The sequence below is a fragment of the Anarrhichthys ocellatus genome, unplaced genomic scaffold, assembly GCF_004355925.1.
Source record: "Anarrhichthys ocellatus isolate YVR2014 unplaced genomic scaffold, GSC_Weel_1.0 scaffold2, whole genome shotgun sequence".
Classification (NCBI taxonomy): domain Eukaryota; kingdom Metazoa; phylum Chordata; class Actinopteri; order Perciformes; family Anarhichadidae; genus Anarrhichthys; species Anarrhichthys ocellatus.
Window position 1 is genome coordinate 9093561 of NW_022280032.1, and position 18850 is coordinate 9112410.

At 40.6% G+C, this 18850-nt stretch overlaps 2 protein-coding genes across 2 annotated transcripts; both read right to left on the reverse strand.

Moving 5' to 3' along the window:
* Positions 1 to 2502: 2502 nt before the first annotated feature.
* On the reverse strand, positions 2503 to 9073 carry morf4l1 (mortality factor 4 like 1). The gene is made up of 12 exons (XM_031865376.1): positions 8960 to 9073; positions 7632 to 7678; positions 7456 to 7523; positions 7275 to 7361; positions 6863 to 6940; positions 6711 to 6736; positions 6380 to 6471; positions 6111 to 6212; positions 4852 to 4940; positions 4576 to 4748; positions 3647 to 3731; positions 2503 to 3562 (listed from the first exon to the last, which is right to left on the reverse strand). The coding sequence occupies exons 1-12, from the start codon at positions 8997 to 8999 to the stop codon at positions 3478 to 3480; spliced, it is 972 nt and encodes a 323-aa protein (XP_031721236.1). The 5' UTR covers positions 9000 to 9073; the 3' UTR covers positions 2503 to 3477.
* An 831-nt stretch (positions 9074 to 9904) lies between these two features.
* pias1b (protein inhibitor of activated STAT, 1b) lies at positions 9905 to 18642 on the reverse strand. The gene is made up of 14 exons (XM_031865364.1): positions 18619 to 18642; positions 16805 to 17237; positions 16612 to 16696; positions 16363 to 16410; positions 16145 to 16235; positions 15912 to 16046; positions 15696 to 15801; positions 15129 to 15202; positions 14689 to 14849; positions 14085 to 14218; positions 13829 to 14006; positions 13571 to 13710; positions 12633 to 12670; positions 9905 to 12535 (listed from the first exon to the last, which is right to left on the reverse strand). Exons 1-14 carry the CDS (start codon positions 18640 to 18642, stop codon positions 12203 to 12205), a joined length of 1980 nt encoding a protein of 659 aa, XP_031721224.1. The 3' UTR covers positions 9905 to 12202.
* Between the last annotated feature and the right edge of the window lie 208 nt (positions 18643 to 18850).

Sequence of the window (18850 nt, forward strand, 5' to 3'; positions counted from 1 at the left end):
TGCCTGGCAACCAGCGGAATCTCCAAAAATATATCGGCAGCTAATTTGGCACATATTTTACTGCCGGTAGTATTTGTCATTTATACACGTTCGTACTGATTAACCTAACAACATATGAAATGCTAATTGGAGAGCTTTGAAGGTGCTGCTAGATGGATTTTTGCCACCTGCAGACAGACTTAAGGTACCTGCTTAGCCATTTCCAGTCTTAATGCTTTCAAAATGCTGTTTCTCTCTGAAATGTAACACTAGTGAGTAAAAGTATAAAGTAGGCCTAGTCTAAAATGGAGAACCTTATGTAAAATACCTTAAAATTGAAGAGTATTTGAATGAATGCACTTTCCACCACTGATTTTTATATTAGAGCAAAAGCTTATTTGCCTTAAACAGAGCCACATAAATGCTAAAATATGCTGTTAAATCCTACAATCGTCCCCAAAGAGCAATGAACTCGGGGCATTTCTGATCCCTGATCCAAGCGGTTCCTGCAGTCCTGTCTGAAGAGTGTCGTTTGGTTGGCGGACCAGCACAGACAAATGTGGAGGGAAACCTGCTGAAACCATCACTCAAGACGTGAACCGGCCTCATTAGCCGTGGCTGTATCATGCATAGGTCTCTCTCATCTATGGGGTAATGAAAGCATGAGGGCTCTGTGTCACCAGGGTCACATGAAGGCCCTCACACCAGAGGAAGGCCTCTTGGTGAACTCTGCATGCAACGCCATGTGTAAAGTGTTAATCGCAGCAGTAATGGAGCCAAGAAAGGAGCAGGCACTGAGGTGTCTCCCTGAACGGAACTGCAGAGGAGTCCTGTGTGCGCGTCAGTCTTTCTGATGGGCAGTTAAAAGCCATCAGGGCGCTGTGATCTGAGAACACACTCCAGTGAAAACATATGTTCCCGGTTAAGGCTAGGGGAAATTGGATTAAAGAAATTCTTCTTGAAACGGTCTGAATTGCTCTTGCCATAACAACTGCGAGGCAGCTGACACAGACAAAACCACAAATCAGTCTGAAACTAATATTATGCTTCTCTTTTCATGTCAAGCAAGTCACAACAGTGGAAGAGTGGAAGGGGGGGTGGATTCTGCTGAACACATTTAAGTCCAGAGAGGTGAGGAAGGGGCTGTGGCCTGGTTTTAATAGCCTATTACATTTCTTTCCTCGCCAAAATACTCTTGACTGCACCACATGCTTTCCATCACCGGGATGTTATTCCATCACGAGCAGCAGGAGAAGCTGGTTTGATGACTCCAAACCATCAGAGCAGGGAAATAATCTCAGACAATATAAGAGGAAAAAGCTCACAGGTAGTTTTGGAAGTTTGAGCACATTCCTCACTTTGCTTGAAATGATGTTAACAAGGTTGGAATAATAAAAGCTTTCAGGCAGAACTGCAGCACAGGCCTGAGAACGTTTCTGTTCATGATTCAATTAAGACCACCTGTCCAATTCATAGGAAGTCATCAGTTTCGTCACTTAAAACAAATAGGATGGTATCTTTGCTGAAGTCACAAAGCCACATTTTGAAATAAAGCAGGCTGCAGTCAGTGTATGGATGCTACTCAAACACCCCATGTGGACTAAAGAAACCAGATAGAGCAGGGACATGAATATACTAATGAAGTACCTGTTAATCCCAGCAGAGCCATGATAGATCGGATGAACAGGCCAACAGCAGGACAGTAAGAAAGATCTTCACGTAAAAACAACTTTGAAAACAGTGATTTCAAAATATAAGTCAATGCTCAATGTCTCACAGGTGTTTCCACTTAAGTTGCCTGATCGGACTGTTGTGGTTTTACAGTGGAGGTGCGCACGCCTGGCCTGAAATAAAAAGTGCAGCAATAACATCAGGGACCAGTTTCACAAAGATAGACTGTAACTACGGCTTCGATCCAACTAAAAGTCAGACTTCAGACAGACGCCTAAATTCATCTAGTGCACACATCTATCCCAGCCCAACAGCAGAAAGAGACCACAATGTGATATTTGACACACCTGGGTTCACCTCCTCAAAGTGCTTTCACCCGAGTAGACCTCCTCACTGTCTGTCTCCTGCTAGTTTAATGACCTCATGTAGCTCACAACATGACGCTCAATTTCAATTCAAAATGTTTATATGTTAAATGTTAATACTGGCTGAAACCAGTGGCCAAAGGCAGTCTAATACTTGCAGACCACCTCCAGTGAGTCAGAGTACCTTAACCGTGGTGAAGTCACGGGCCGTGCCCTTCTGGTGTCTTGAGCCAGGGAGGAGAGGCCGACTTTATAGATGCATTTCCAAACAACTGACAAATCCTCGTCATTCTGCCTTTAAAGCAGAATCTTCAGCAGACAGACTGCTCAGGTGTCTTCAAGTGTTAAATGATCCACTTCTTCGAGTTTGACCTGTTGACCTGACTTTGAGAAACTGTTTGTAAGGGATTCTAACCATCTATTCACCGACATCTAACAATTACTGTTGTACATCTGTCCAATTATGTTTGAACCATGTAGTTGCCATTTATTACATTTCGATATTTATCCAAATTTCAAAAGGTTTAAACACTGAATGACTGCTTCATTATTAAGGTAGGTATTTCATTGAGTTTTAAATATTGAATGAGCATTTATTGAAATACTATTTTAACATTTGACAGACATTTTTACTCTATTGGCCTTTTTCAGTTATGCTTGTTTTTTTTAATATTCAATTAGAATTAATGCAAAAGTAAGCAGAACGCATTTAGTTAATGTTTCACATTGATATCAGTTCCTCTTGGAGTGATATGAAATAACCAATACACATATGCAGTACTGTGTGTACAGTTGCAAACTGACAATTTTAGTTTACGCATAGTCAAAGTAATAAACTAAATGTAATCCATGTTATCCAATAAGTATTTTCATAGACAAGAGATTAGAGCATTTAAGACGAGACAATATGCTCACATTAGGAGGATGTACTGCCCTCATTGTAACAACAGTACCGATAAGAAGAAGAAGAAATGTAATTCTCCCTGGAGATGAAGAGACGGACAATAACTTCCACCTTGATCCAACCATCTTACATTTGGTTCCAATCAGAGATACAGTAACAACTTGAGAATGAGGTTTTTATTAGAAAATGATGACAGCCTACAAGACAAATTTAGCCAGCATCCGCACCAAGACAGGAAACAAAAAAAAGAATCATGATGAAATTCCTTTTCAAAAGATCTTGGTAAACCACCGGACAAAAGAAGTATCATAGAAACTAAAAAGTGGTACTCAAAAACATACCAATACAGGAAGAGCGTACTCAGCAGCTTTCCACATGAAAGAAAATGAATTTGTCCAGGGATTAGTGTGACACCTTTGTCTTCCTTAATAAATCAACGGATCTCGCACAATCAGTTCTCCGAAGGCTTTTCTGTGAAATCACATCCTTTCGACAGGTAACGAACGTTGTCTCCAAACTTCAACACACAAAGGCTTCAGATCCGGAAATAAGAAATCCTTAAACTGCCTTGCGGTGGTACTCTGGAGGGGCAACTTCATAGTCACTTGCATTGAAGAGCGATGCAGAGTTCTTTACAAGATACCTGGAAGGGAAGTTACATTGTATTCATTACTGCTGCAGGTGAATCGCTACGAGCCTCATTAATGACAGCTTTGTGAATACTCACTTGAGGAAGTCTTGTAGATAACTGAGCAGCAGTGCAAGGCTCTTCTCGTCCAGAGGAGTGTACGCCAGCATAGCTCCAATTCTCACTTTGAAAACCAAACAAAGGCAGCATTTTACACACAACGTGGCCGCAAACCTCGTCTTCATTAAGGATAGAAAACATTTCAATGACTCCACTCATCCTCGAGGCAATTCAAATGATTAAAACACAGAACACGGGTCATAGTGGTGGATGTGGATGAATACCAACGAGCACGAAAAGGTAGTTGAAAGAAACGGGCTGCACTCTTATTTCTAACATCTATGAACTGTATGTTGTTTTCTCACTGTACCAGAGAATAGAACAGCAGGTCAGGACACACTGATGGCTTGAATTGAACACCGATGCCCCGATTCTGTTTCAAATGTTGATTTTTTTTTTTTTTTTTTTAAAAAGGGATTTTAAAGTCAGAACTGTGAAAAGTCAGATATTATATTTGCCATGTGTCTCAGAAGTCTGTTAGCAAACTTGGTGTTTTATGCTAACGCTATAGCAGCTACATACAGTTCAGAAGCTCAGACACAAACGTATTCAATCTTTTTATTTTTTGTACATGTGAGGAGCAACACATGCATTCTTTCTTCTTACCATAGCCCGACCTACAGTACAATACCGTAGTATTTTGAAAAATGCTTCTGTTTATTTATTATTTGTGTGTTTATTTAGCTTCCTTTAATGCACACCATTTCCCATAAGTCTGAGAAGGGATAAACATTGTGGCTCAACAAATGAGGTGAGTCCATTGGTGATTAAATACCGTATTTATCTAATTCTACTTTTACTGGGATTACTTCTATAGGCGGACTGCTACAGATGTTTTAAGTAGCAATGCATTAAAGCTGCTCTTCTCAAAAAATAACACAAATACTACAGCTGGGTAATGTGTTTACCAAAGAGTCTAAGTAGGTGAGGGGCGCCGTAGATCTGAGACATGGACGTATCTGGGTGGTTGGCCAAGATGTCTGCGTACTGCGGCCTCTCAAATTTGTAGAGAAGTTGCGTCCCCAGCATGACACTGAAATATTCCCGGATACCAGCAACCACCTCGTTCACAGCAAACTCCCTGAGGGGTGAAGGAAAAACAAGTTGGATGTCTTTGACACAGAGAGCAAACCTGCAGCAATTCATGTCACAGAAAGAAAATGACAAGTAATGTGTATTTTTACTTGCTGTCAGAGTTTCCTCTTGATTTCTTATAGTTTGCATAATCTTCAAGCACTGCATCAACGCTCTTTTTGGCAGGTAGGTGGAAAAGCTGAAGGCATAAAAGAAAATGGACAAAAAGAAACACGGATACATAACTTTGGAAACGTCATCAGGGTTCCTTTGGAAGAGCGACACCCAGTTCATACACACCAGTTCATATTTCTGTTTTATGTTCCCATTGTTGTGTATCTGGACACGCTGCATATCTTTTTTTAGTTTTCAGGGAAATCAGCTCGTTAGGATCATGAGTTAAAACATATCGAGTTAAGACTGAGGTTTTTTTAATAGCTCATAAATAAGCTCATGTCATGTATAGAAACAATGTGATGTTTTTCATATCCTGGAATAGATGAAGTTCTTGTGATGACATATCAGCTGTGTCTTGAGAGCGAGATATCGTAAATCATATAAAAAGCTGTACAAAATAAAAAGGGACAAATTCAATAATTCCAACAATATTGCACCAATTAAAAAACGTATGCAAAAATTGCTCGACCCATCTCTACCGACTTGCCTTCCCTGTATAGCAGCTGTCATGTATGTGTCTGTATGCGTCTTCCTTTCTGCATCTGTATGCTGTTAAGCTGCTTGTAACTTTGTTTTTAAAGGTGCTTTATAAATAAAAAGGGAAGCCAGCACGTAGCGGCTCGGTAACCAACAGACCCGGCTGAGGATCAAGACACTGGAAAGTTATTTGGGTCTTGAGGAGCTGCAGCATTTATTCAAAGACAAACTGAACCGTACACTGTTAGTTTACCACCACTAGACAACCGGATTGTTCACGTCCTCTCTGCTCTGAACGCCAACAACGAGCCTCGTGCGCATTACCTCGTACCGGTTTCAGACAAAATGAAATCCCGGTTAAATAGACATTTTTTTTTGCTGAATTTGCACTTCCCAGTGTAGCTACAGTGACAGCTAGCTAGCAGACAGAGGATCCTCTGTTCTCAGGAAATAAAATTTTTGTTGGTTCCGCTATCCAGATCTGCGTGACGTTAATGCTAATGAGATAAATTGGTAAAATCTACTACATCTAATGTCTTAGCATTTTTAAGACTATTGACAGATTGACTTATTTTAATACCAGTTAAAGGCTTTTTTTTAAAGAATAAAAAATTCAATGCCTTTTAAGGATCTGCAGGAACCCCCAAGTTATATTATAAATGCATGCGATAATATTAATGAAGACGCATGCTGTGTGTATTTTAAAGGTTCTAACCTGTTTCTGCCGTGTGATCAGGTCCCAGTCATCCACAAGCCATGGTTTCAGCTCCTCTGGGATCTTTACTTTAACCTCCACTCGATTTATGAAGGTCTCCTCCTGAGCAGACAGGAACAAATTTAAGAAAGAAGCTTTTTGGCACAACGTTCACGCAGTTAAAGTCATTCCATCCTCCTAAACATACCTACAGAGAAGTAGACTTCTGACTCAGTTACTTTCACTTCAGCTCAGTATAACTATATACTCGTTGCTATTTCTGAACTTACACTTTCAACAGTTGGGTCAACGCGTGCCCTCTTCTTTCGGGGAGGGTGGGTTGGGTCTCCTCCTGAACTCGTCCCTTCTCCTGCACCAGGAGCTGCAAGATCAGAAGAACACTCAACCGTTATTTCCTTCATAAGAAAAAGTAAACGCCAAAGTGATTGTGACATCCTGCTACGACTCTAGTTATGCTTGTATTCGCTTGATAGCTCACAGCTTCTGTTGGAAAGCTAACAGAAACACACCTGTGCAAAACAAACTGCTGATTGATTTTGGAGGGCATGCATTCAAAAAGGTGTCCACGACATCAATACACAACAGGACATTCATGCTTACGCTTTTGTTTGTTCTTTTTGGTTTTCCTACAAAAGACAAAAAAAGACACGTGTTAAAATAATAATAATAAAAATCATTAACATGTATCAGACCACTTAAACAGGAGACATCACAGCAGCTGACATGTGGAATAACAAATGGCGTAAACTCACACATCATTTTTCTGCGGTGGAGCAGGTATCTTCTTATTTGGCGCAGCACCCCTCATTCTCCCTTCTACATAATGGTCTCTACAGCAAGAGAAACATGACTTCAGAATACATCATTCATATTAAAGTCAGACTACAGTTTGTTTATTTAGGCAGAATATTTAACAAACCCCATCTGTAGTGTTTTGTTTTGGCAGTGCTTGTCATTCATTTAGACTGGTCTGTGAGCCCCAGTGTGTTGTAACACATTAGGTCTTATATAGAGCTCCATTTTATACTCAAATTAGGCAATGCGTGTATTTTGCCTTAATTTGCTCTCTCTCTCTCTCTCTCTCTTTCTCTCTCTCTCATAAAACCACTCTTTCTAGCGGTATCTGTAAACACTAAAGTTAGTAAAAAGGGAGAATAGACTTACTGATTGGCCCTCTGAAGCTCTTTCTGTTTCTGCAGATTACTGTCCACATACTTCAGCACTCTGCTTTCAGGAACCCATTCGTCCCAGCTGCAATATAAAAACACCAAGAAAGAAATTAAGCACATGGGGAATCTTTACTGCACTATTCTGAAAGATTAGTTTTATCTGAACCAGAACTTACTTCTTGTTCCAACCACTGTAATGAATAAAGTATTTGATTTGTTTTTCCTTGATGCTTATCTTAACACACTGCAAAGAAAGACATAAATCATGGTCACAAAAAAAACAAAGGGTTCATATCAGAGACACAGAGGAGGATCACATGATCAGAGTAACAGGCTAACTAAGGCAGCCTACCTTAGCTTCGTAGAGCAATGGCCCATGAAAACACAGCACTCTTTCACCTGAACAGAGTGTTGGTCAATTAAAATCAGCATGAGAGCAGTCCAAGTAAAACACGGTGAAAATGTAAAGCTGGCTAAACTACTCCTACACACAAACACAAGAACAATAATTACACCGTAAACTTAAATTCTTGCACATCAGCAACCAACACCGGTCTCTGTCGAATAGCCGAGAACAATAATGACATTAAAGTTTAGAAATATGTTTCAGCCACACACTCAGATCACATTAAATCTACTGGAGTCAGACAAGAGTCAAGAGTTTGATTTACCAGCAGACCTCACATGATGTATGAAGGGCTGAGCATAACACTTAAGATTATTTTCATTATCGATTTGTCTGTTGAATATTCTACAAAAATCTGATTTAGTCGTTAAAACCAAGAGATATTCAGTTCATAATTATGTAAAATAGAAGAAAAAAAGATGAAAATAACGTAATTTGGTAAATAACTTAGATACTGATAATTAAAATAGTTAAAATAAATTTTCTGTCAAATAATTCATCGACTTATCATTTCTACTCTCATTAGAGAGCTTGCAGCACTTTGCAAAAAGTTAATTTACATAACTTTTAATTGAGACTATATATGAATATCATAAAATATAATTATAGTATCTTAGATACTGCACACCACTTTAAATAAGCAACTATGTTCTGATTTATAATGTCAGACGCGAAATTCACTCAGCTCTAAAAACAAACTTTTTGTACAATTTAATGAAAACAATGAGTAACCAATAAATATGTGATATATATATTACAATTAATTACTTAATCAATGAACCCACTATTGATTTTTTTAAACATATGAAAGTTGATTTGACACACCAACAAAAACCACTAAAGTACTTTGAAGACATGATTTACTTTGCATATTAAAGAGAGCTGCAGAAGAAAACAACACAGTTAGCCGCTAGCCAGCTAGCTTCAGCTAACAGTCCACCGTGAGAGGTGGGCGGTTAAATCAATGGGGAGCTAACGCTGCATGAATGAAGACAGCGCTTTACGTTAGCTGCTAGCTATACTGCAGCAAATCAAACCGCGACGCTACCGTTATACAAACGTACTGCTGAAACGACACCATGTTGTAAAGTAAATAATTACCGCGGTAAAATAAATAAACCATCAAGACCTGGTATGTGCAACAACAATGAAGGCAACGCTAGCATTTCGGCGGCGGCAGTGCTAAAGCTAGCTAACATTTCGGACCTTTCCGAAGGCTCCAGCACCGACAGGCACTGTGAATCCACCAGAAATGAAAACAGACAACTTGTTACCTTCTTGAAATTTAGGTTTCGGGTCCTGTTTCGGCGCCATTCACGGACTAAACTATCAAAATATGGGGAAAATTGCTAGCTCCCATTCCAGTCTGAAACGGCGCCGCTCTCTAAATCCGTCATAACCAACGCAATGACGCATTAATACCGCGACGAGAGATGCGCCTGAAAGCAAAGAGCATTTACGTTCCTTTGCCTGAACGTCGCTGTACATCCATGCTCGAAATGAAACGCCAAATATACATATGTATGTGAAGTGAAAATAACTGTCTCTTGAATACGTTTTGTCGTATGCAGTGACCGTTGTCCGTCGGTATTTTAGTGATATGTTTTAACAGTTAGATGGATGAAAGACTTGTGAATGCAAATTAAATAGAAAAACTGAGGTCACGAGTCACGATTCAGCCACTGTAACCTTCAAGGAAAAGTTTTCTAGCAAGCAAAAAATGAATAACGTGTTCTGATTTTCATATTTTTTTCAAATGCATCATCCCATTAGCCTATTTTAATTTAATTTCCTAAAAACAGAAACATTGGTATTGAGTGTAAAGTCCTCCTTAAAATGTAACCAACCCAAATTTTCAAAGACTTGGGACATGACCTGCCTTGTATTTTTCAGCATTCAGAGATTAGATTGTGGGGACTATATGGTCAGTTTTTAAATGTATAAACAGTATATACTTCACTGAAAACCCAGAATAGTGTTTCAAGGTTATACAAAAGATGATGAAAGCTTCCTTTGGTTCCATTAACACCCCTCTGTATAGACCCTGGTGGCTGCCTTCCTGTTAGGTGTGCCAGTGTTTGGCTCACTGACACACCTAAATGGAGCGGAGCTGTAACATTACGTACAACCTCATCACTCCCATCAAGTACAGACCGGTGGAAAAAGGAGAAACAGAAAAGTGTCTGAACAAGGAGATTTCCTCTTGATTTTGCCCAGAATGCTGTTGATTGTAGATAAAAAATAAGACTTTTAAGAATCATTGATTGGGGACACTCACCACATCAACATCCCTGTCACTACTTAAGGACACATGAATCAATCAATCTGAAGACTGAATCCAACACCTGTTGAGCCACCACCTCAAAATGTCTCTGAAAAGCAATGTCTGAGATGTTGGCATATTGGCAGTCAATACATTCAATTTTCAATATTTAAGCAGTTTGAAGTGGGCTGACAAATTTGGGATTTAAATTAAACAATAGGTATACAACATTTTTTATTTTGCGATTTCTGATTCAGATACCCCAAATTTAAAATTTGTATACAGTAACCCGTTTTCTACTGGATGGATACAGACATTCATGGCTCACAGGGGATCCTGTGGACTATTTCCCTGTAGCACTACCATGAGGTTGATGTTTGGGTTTTTTCTTTTTAAGTAAAATGTTTCAACAACTATTGGATGGTTTGGTAGGAAATTTAGTTCTGACTTTCATTATCAGTGCCCTCTGGTGGAAAAACTGTAATATGACACCATTTCTAAACATATATTGGTGTTTCTCTACAGCAAATTCTGGTTACTCAATGTCCTTCACATAGGCTGACTGTCTGCAAAACGTCAATATATCTGCCTCTACTACAAGCATGTGCTGTATTAAACTGTGATTAAGCTAAGGATTTTTTCCCATGCAGCTGAATCAGCACTGCTTTCAGAGCAACTACAGATGTGCACTTTCTATCCGTTGAATTAAGTATCAAACAGCACAGTAGACCTTGTAGCGATTCAAAATGATCAAAGCCTCTATTGAGTTATTGACATCATCTGATAGTAAAACAAACAGAAAATGTTACAATGCATGTCAAGCAACTATGACATCTTTAAATAGCATTAATTATATAATTACAAAAGAAATATCACATACAATGACAGCAATGCATATCCACAAATCAAACAAATGCTTAAAATATATATGATAATAAATAATCCTAGTTGTAAGCACAAGTCAAGAAAAATAAAGGGGAGGGGATGCATCCATAATAACTTCAATGGTTTTAACTTCAGGGCCAAAATGCATGTTGTGATACACTCAAAAAATACGCTATCACAGTTCTCTCACAGGCTGCAGCAGAAAGGCTCTGCATCCTGTGGCCTCAGTAAGGAACCGCATAGCACACACACAAACACGTGAGCTTTTCAGGCAATTTGCAGGGACACAGAAAGCTGAAAACAACTCTTGAAGTGTTCCCTGCAACTGTGGACTCTTCAGTGCTCCACACAGCCTTTATGTAAAGATCAAGTGCTAAAATAACATTAATGCATCATGAAATGTCAAATTAACCTCAAGTGGACCAGAAACTAGCTGTGTTGAAAGATGTCAACCGGCCACTACGCTTTAGTCTTTCAGGCATAATTTTAAGTGTGATATTCAAAATAAAACAGGTGCACTTTAGAAGAAACTTACAGAAAAATAAGGCTGCTTGCTGGACTAGTGCCATTCATTTACACGTTGTCTTACAATACTGACTTACTCCCAATTCATATGCAATTTTGGTACAGTCTAAACTATACACTATGGTTCATATTTGATTGACTGAAACAGGTGAAAAGAGTGCAGAGTTCTGACAACAGAAGGATCTAGCATTTTCAATTCTAGTGGCAACAGTTCATAGAGGCATAAGGAATGCTTCTTTAAAAACAGCATACATACAACATAACTTACATCATAAATAATTCCTTGAAAATTAAATGACCACAGCATCGATGTCTGACTGAAAAATCTACAGTGATGGCAAAAATGGCGAGATCTTTCTGCTGTCAAGACAGCTTTGACAGAAATGATGCCATTTAGGAAATAAAAAAAGTGTTACACATGTTCCTGTTTTGCTGTGACTTGCCCTTTGTACATCTATAACAATGCCCATTTTTTTTTTTATACTTTAAATATCATGTTACATAAGGTGTCACCTCATTGGGTTCTGTGCACATAATATACTGAAATAATGCAATTGACATGGAATATCGAAACAAAACTGTAAAAACCAGGTACAAAAAGGTACAATATAATCAAAGGACCACATGAAGAAATGTGAAAAAGTCTTCAGTATTCACAGAAAAATATCAACTGAAGTAACTCACCGGACAAGAAGCGTCCTAAGTTTATATACATATGATAAGTAAAATTGAAAATAGATTTTCCTCTCTGTACATAGCACTGTATTCTTTCATCTTACCCTTCCTTATTTACAAAGAACTCCTGTCCTCGAGGTCTCCCATGTCCTTTCAGTCTTGTGTGGGTCTAGTCAAGAGAGATAACGTCAGATATGGAGCCATAAATGGCTGCCGCCGCTGCAGCTTCCACCGAGGACCTCGACAACCCTGAGATGCTGTGGCTGTCCCTGTCTCTGTCTTTGTCGCGGTCCCGCAGACTGCTGGAAGACACCAAACTACTGGTGCTGCCGCTGTTGCTGCCGCCGTTGGTGGCTGCCAGCGTGCTGCTCCCCGGGGTGCCCGGCTGCTCCCGTAGCATCGGAGAGGAGCCGTAGGGCAGGAAGCGGTTCAGGAGCAAGTCGTGGTCCTCTGAGGCTGATGCTGATGCAGCTGCCGCGGCAGCCATCACCATGTTGTAATGCTAACAAGACAGAAAAGAGTGACCATCAACACAACAACCAAACATAAACGTACTTTGGTACGATGCTGCCGAAGTTCATGCGTTTGAGTAAATATACCTGATTGTCGCCTTGGAGGAAGGAGAAGAAATTTAGATCTGTAAGAAAAGGAAAAGGTTCATTTACCTATACTGCAAATACACTCCCAGTATTTATAGTTGATTTAACAATATACAAACGTCTGTCTTCAAAGATTGTTTTCTTGGATTATGTCAAGTCTATTAAAACAATCTGTACATTGAGAGAATGATTGGTTGCTGTAATCATTCCTCCTGTCCATACTAGCAGTGAAAGGATCCTTCCCTTGTAGTTTGGTACCCTTACCAACACGACCAGCAGCTGGAGCTGCAGCAGTGACTTTGACACACAGCTCATGGAGGAAATGAAGGTAGGGTTCATTGAACAGCCCTACCCAACTCTATACTTCTACTATTAACTACTACTACTACTACTACTACTACTAATAATAATAATAATAATAATAGGTGTTAAAGGGTGTTGAGGGGGGGGGCAGTGACTTTGAATACTCCAGGTGAAAGAGATCGGGGACATTATCAGCAGTCCATGTCAAAAGTTAGCTTAAGCTAATATGAGGCTTCAGCAGATTAAGTTCGACAAATCAAATGGGTGTCTTCATCCTGGCAGTCATGTGATCACGTTTCCTGCTGAGGGTTTGTCCCAGCAACAGGATTACACACGACTATCAGGACACATCACCACATCTCAGGATCTAAACACTGTTTGAGGAATAACAAAGAAGGGAGTTTTGTGCTACAAAGACTATAACACTGAAAGATACCAAATTAATTCAGCTGCTTTAACATCATGTTAGCTTCACCTTAACTTTAAAAGACGATGTTTCACAACCAGCATGGACAGAACAAATGAATACTGTGATCAATAAAGTTTTTTGACATACATATGGGCATGTGATTATTGTATTAAGATAGACTTGACAACAATCTAGACCTATGCTTTAAGGCAAGTGACAGGTGTACCTGGCAGGTCACTAGTTGTGTGATAATAGTGGCGATAGTCCTGGATAAGAGGCGGAGGGGGAGGAATGTAGCTGGTATCCACGCTGGGCAGGCTGGGTGCTCTGCTCACAGGTGGCGATTGGCTGTGGAGGTTCAGCACTCTGAGAAGAAACACCGCCACATCAGGTTAGAGACAAAGTACAGCACACAACTGAGCACAAAGATCCCAAAAATGTGCTCATGGTGATCTAACTTCCTGTTCATGGGTTGGAGACTTACCCCTTGCTTGGAGGTGGAGAGACAGGTGACAGCGAGGGACAGGGCCTTTTAAGAGGCGGCTCATCATCTAGCTCGTCCTCTGAGGAGCTATCCAGTGTCAGGTCAATCACGTCAACGTTCTTGTTATTGTCATGAGACGATCCCCGTTTGTGCTCGTGTGCGTCTGTCCGAGACGAATCTACACAGGAAGAGTTAACTCACACTGTGCTCACAGCTCTCAATGACTGAGTGCATCTGAAATACACCGGCTACATACCGCTGTCTACACCGTTGTACGAAGCAGACACGTCCTGCACCTCTCTCTTCGACCTCATGGGGGACCAGTTTCCATCTTCGTTGAACTGGATTTCATCACAGTCAGAACAGCTATTCAAGATTTCCATGAACAACCTGTGAACACGGCAGAATATTTCTACAACTTTTCAACCAGAATTACAAAGGCTTTAGTACTTCATCATCTTAAGTTTTGGGAAATACAGCATTAGTGGCACGTTATAAAGCTGCATTTCAGATGCTTTGGTGTCGGCTTCGGATACAAATGAGATGATGAAATATGGTACAGGAAAGTTGATAATAGATCCACATCTTAAAAAGTGTCAGCCTGCTGAACTCCGGCGTAGAGAATGCCGTACAAATGACAAAGTGCAGATGTTCCTCTGTTTGATTGCCAAAGAAGAGATTCAGCAGGGTGAAGATGAAGCGGGGGGGTCCCTACTACACCGAGGGGCTATGAACCGCAGTGGAAAAGGAAACAGAGAAAAGGAACGAGTACTAAAGGGAGTTGAGTTGAACAGAACCGTGCATTGGAAACGAGGCGTTAGACAGTAATCTAGCAGGAATGTGTGACGTGTTGTGCTCACCCGTCGATAATGAGGTGCTCGTAAGGCGCCTTCTTGTCACAGACTGGACACACCCAGGTCGGCTTCTTCTCATTCATTTGGATGTAAAGTGTAGCATCGAAGCACTGAAGGTGAGAACATGTCAAAGCTCTGCAAGGGATTGTCAGCCTCATCTTCCCCAGCTTTAACACAAAACAAAAAAACACACACAATGAACGCCACTTAGTTGTATAATAAGAGGATATTGTAGGACAAAGCAACAGTGTTCCAATTAGAATAAGTATATGGTAAAGCACATTTAGTCTCTCTGTCAGCTGAAAAAAATACAGTTGTTGTCAAAACATTTTTTGTAGATGTATTGAATGACTAGTTGACTAACTGGTTCTCCTGGTATTCTGCAGGCTACTGGTTATACTTCTCACAATAACTAGAATAACTCAGCAGTAAAGTGAAGTATTTACAGGACACAGGAGAGAGACTCGTAGGCTGGTGGTGGCGATCTCACTCTCTGGATCAGCTGTTAATTTCTCTTTGACTGTGAGAAGAAAAAGAAATGCACAATACAACAATTATGACTTTGTTTAATCCAAGTGTGTTAATGCTAATTTGTTTATCAGGATCTCAAACTACAGCAGAAATAATCCTTGATCAATACACATAGAACACAACGATTTAAAGAGAAACATCACATGTGGGTGTACTCCACATACCACTGTATGACCAATACAAAAATATGTCGGGAGGAAAGTTTTCTAGGTGTGTGAAAAAACAACTGTTGAAAGGAGCAAAGGGCCATTTTCAGGAATCGTTAGGGAACAGAATAACTTTGCAGAACTTTGTTCCTTCTTTGGGTCTTAAATTGAATCCCTGGGACTTCCAGATTGTAGTGACTACGTGGTCAAACAGGCCACAAAAATGCATAGGATTGTCTATATGAAAGGAATTAAATTATATGATTGTCTTTTACTTACAGATGCAGTGGCAACACCTGTTCTATGTTTTTACTACAAAATCAAGAGGCAACTTACTCAGAGCTCTCGAGTGGTCAGGGTTCCTAATTCCTTTGGCCCGTAGTCTTTGCAACAACACTGCCGACGACTGCTGTCTTACCAGATAAACAGCCATGGAAAAACTCTGACAAAACAAAAGATAAAACGAGCGAAACAAGTTACACTGAGGTGACTACACTCCTCCTTAATGTGCTTTGACACTTGACTCCTAAAGCTTTGCTTGGATCTTCTTACCCTCCCAATTTCTGAAGTCCATGACACCACAATTGTGTTGGGGACTGTGGTGGACAGTCGGACAAGAGAGGTTATGTTGATGGGACGACTGGGCCTTTTTGGTTCAACTCCATTTTTGGTTGGAGGAAGATATCCCTGCAGACAAAACATCAAACGTCAGTGACCTTGATTCTCAGTAACTGGTGGTGTTACACAGAACATTTGACATCTGAGAACAAACTGTCTGGACTCACCGGAAGATTACAGGGTTTGCCGTTCACCTTCACACAGAGATTAGGGGGGAAATGATCCTCCTGGGGACAGCTCGTCTCTGATAAACAAAATCTATAAAAGGCAGAAAACAGATTAAAGAAGTGTGAAGCACAAGTGTTGAGGGACAAATGTCAAAAGAAATGTTCCCACTATTCACTTTACACAGATATACATCTTGGTTAAAAGAGAACAGACATACCTTAACTGAACTTGAACAGCAAAGTCACATTTGGTCCCAGATATATCCCTAAAGAATTAAAAGAGAAGTCAGATCCACCGGGTCAAAAGTTTAACACGTAATCTAATAACAACTTAGTTTACTCTGATTGCTTGCGGTGTCCGCTAACACCTGCTTTCTAATCCATGTAAACAGTACATTGAAAAATGTGTTTTCACAGTATTATTTCTTCTTTTCTCGCATCTCTTACAAGAGAACTTCCTCACTTACATGGAGCTGCTGATCTGTTGAACTTGCTGTGGTGTTAATGCAAAGGCATAACATGCTTCCTGGAACCGCTGACTGTTGTCTGAGGCTACGAAAAACAAACCAGGAGCAGAACACGCCAGTCAGAGGAAAGAAAACCTACAGAAATCACTCGGCTAACTAATGTCGACTCCTGAAATGGAAGCGGCGGACTCACCCAGGCTGGTTGGCTTAATGAGCTCATCCAGTACGTCGTAGAATGGCAATCTCTGGAGCTTGACATCGGGATGTACGGGGTGAAGGGCGGAGGGGAGGTGAGGCAAACCCAGCTCATGCTTCGGCCCAAGTAAAGAAACAGGCAGCAGAGGCGATGCGGAACCGTGGCTGTCGAATCCCAGCTGGGCAAGGCCAGCAGGCAGGCTGGAGGCAGAGTGGACACCGGGCAGAGCCAGGTCGACCGGCGAAACCATTTTGGTTGGGAAGCGCCGTCTGTAGAGCTCTTTGATCTTCATCTGCACTGCAGGACTGCAACCGGCCTTGAGTAGATGGAGAGCTTTGGTCAAAAGTTCGTGTTTGCGCCCGTGCTTGTTCCGTCCTGCGTATCCCAACAACACTTGGAGCTCTGAAACTCGAAGGCTCATTACCATTTGCTGTGAAAAATTAAGAGTGGGGAAAATGGTCAATTATTAAACCCTGGGAAACAGATTTTCCCAAGAGGTAAAGAAAAAAGTTTTCTTTTCTCATTAGACTTATTTAAAACATGAATTTTCTTTATCTCAATAAAAGACACATTAAGAGCATCGTCACATGGTATATTTAACAGACAGACACTCTGACATTGTTTCGGCAGAGATGGCCCTCTGGCTTGAAGCAGTGGCCACACATAACTTATACTTCTTTTCCTTTCAGCAGGTGTGTGGAAACAACAGCACGAGTATCATCATTGACAACAATCTAATGACACAGGATTTTCATTCTAAACAAAACGCATCCTTCAGTACAGTGTAATGCAATCAGATAAAGCAACGTCACAAACCTTATCATCATCATAGCATTGGATCAACCTTTGTGCCACAGAACATATGAAACCAAAACAATTTCAAATCCACAAAGATCGTGACTCCATTGTATTATGCTACTGTTTGTTGTAAATGTCCCACCAGAGTAATGTCTTGTGGATAACTGTGTTTAAAAGGTGCGATGTGGCACCACACACGAATGAAGAGAAGAAAACAGAGTACAGCTCATATGAGGCAAAGAAGTGTCAACTGTGCCGAGATTTGTTTAGAAAGGGAGCGTATCATAACGAAAGCGTGTAACAATTAGCGTTTTATGTCAATTAACAACGAATTACCAACATTAAGAGAGTAACGTCAGAAGGTGGAGGGAGACAGTGTAGCTTTAGCATTTAGCCAACAGCGCCAGTGTGAAGCCGGTGTAACGTAATCGGACTGAAAGAAAACTTAATGTTACAGTATTTACGTTATCTCATTTATTTGAACAGTAATCGACAATATACGTTACATTGCCGCTATCCCGACTGTGGATAGTAGCTATATTCCGTGGTCCACCGTCCCATCTCATCAGAAACAATGGTAATGGTAGCTAAATTGCGCTCGTCTTCCAGGGAATAGACAGAGCCAAATTGTAAAAACAAACATTGAGGTCCACCTGAGGAACTACTGATAATGTCAAGTGGCTGACACTACAGTGCCGTTGGGTTGAAAACGTTGACATGAACGTGGTTTTCGTATCTTTGAAAAAGCGATATATGGCCTTATCTGCAGGTGAGCCACACAGGAGAGGCAGCCTAACGGAACATCGGCAACAATAACAAAGCTAATGCTAGCGAGCTAGCCAGCCAGCTAACAGTTTGCCGGTCCCCAGTGCTCTGTTGTTTTGGTATTATATGCTTTGATCACAACATTCATTGGGTCTCTACTGTCCAGTAACAATGGTGCTATGGTTTGAGATGAAATTCTCACAATATGAAACGTCTATTTGTCAAGCTAATGAAGGGGCTCGCTTTACCTTCAGTTCCGCACTCTCCGCCATCTTGTTACATTTGGTGCGCATGCGCAACAGCCATCCTCAAGGGACAGCGCAAATTCAAATTTGTGTCACTTCTTCACCACAAACAGAAGGGGGCGCTGCCGCAACACATAAAACTGTATCCATGGGACATTAAGGGCAATAGTTGTTATGCCTTCCACTCTAATACCATTTCATTTGTTTGAGGAATTTTGTTCTGCTCGTATGAAAG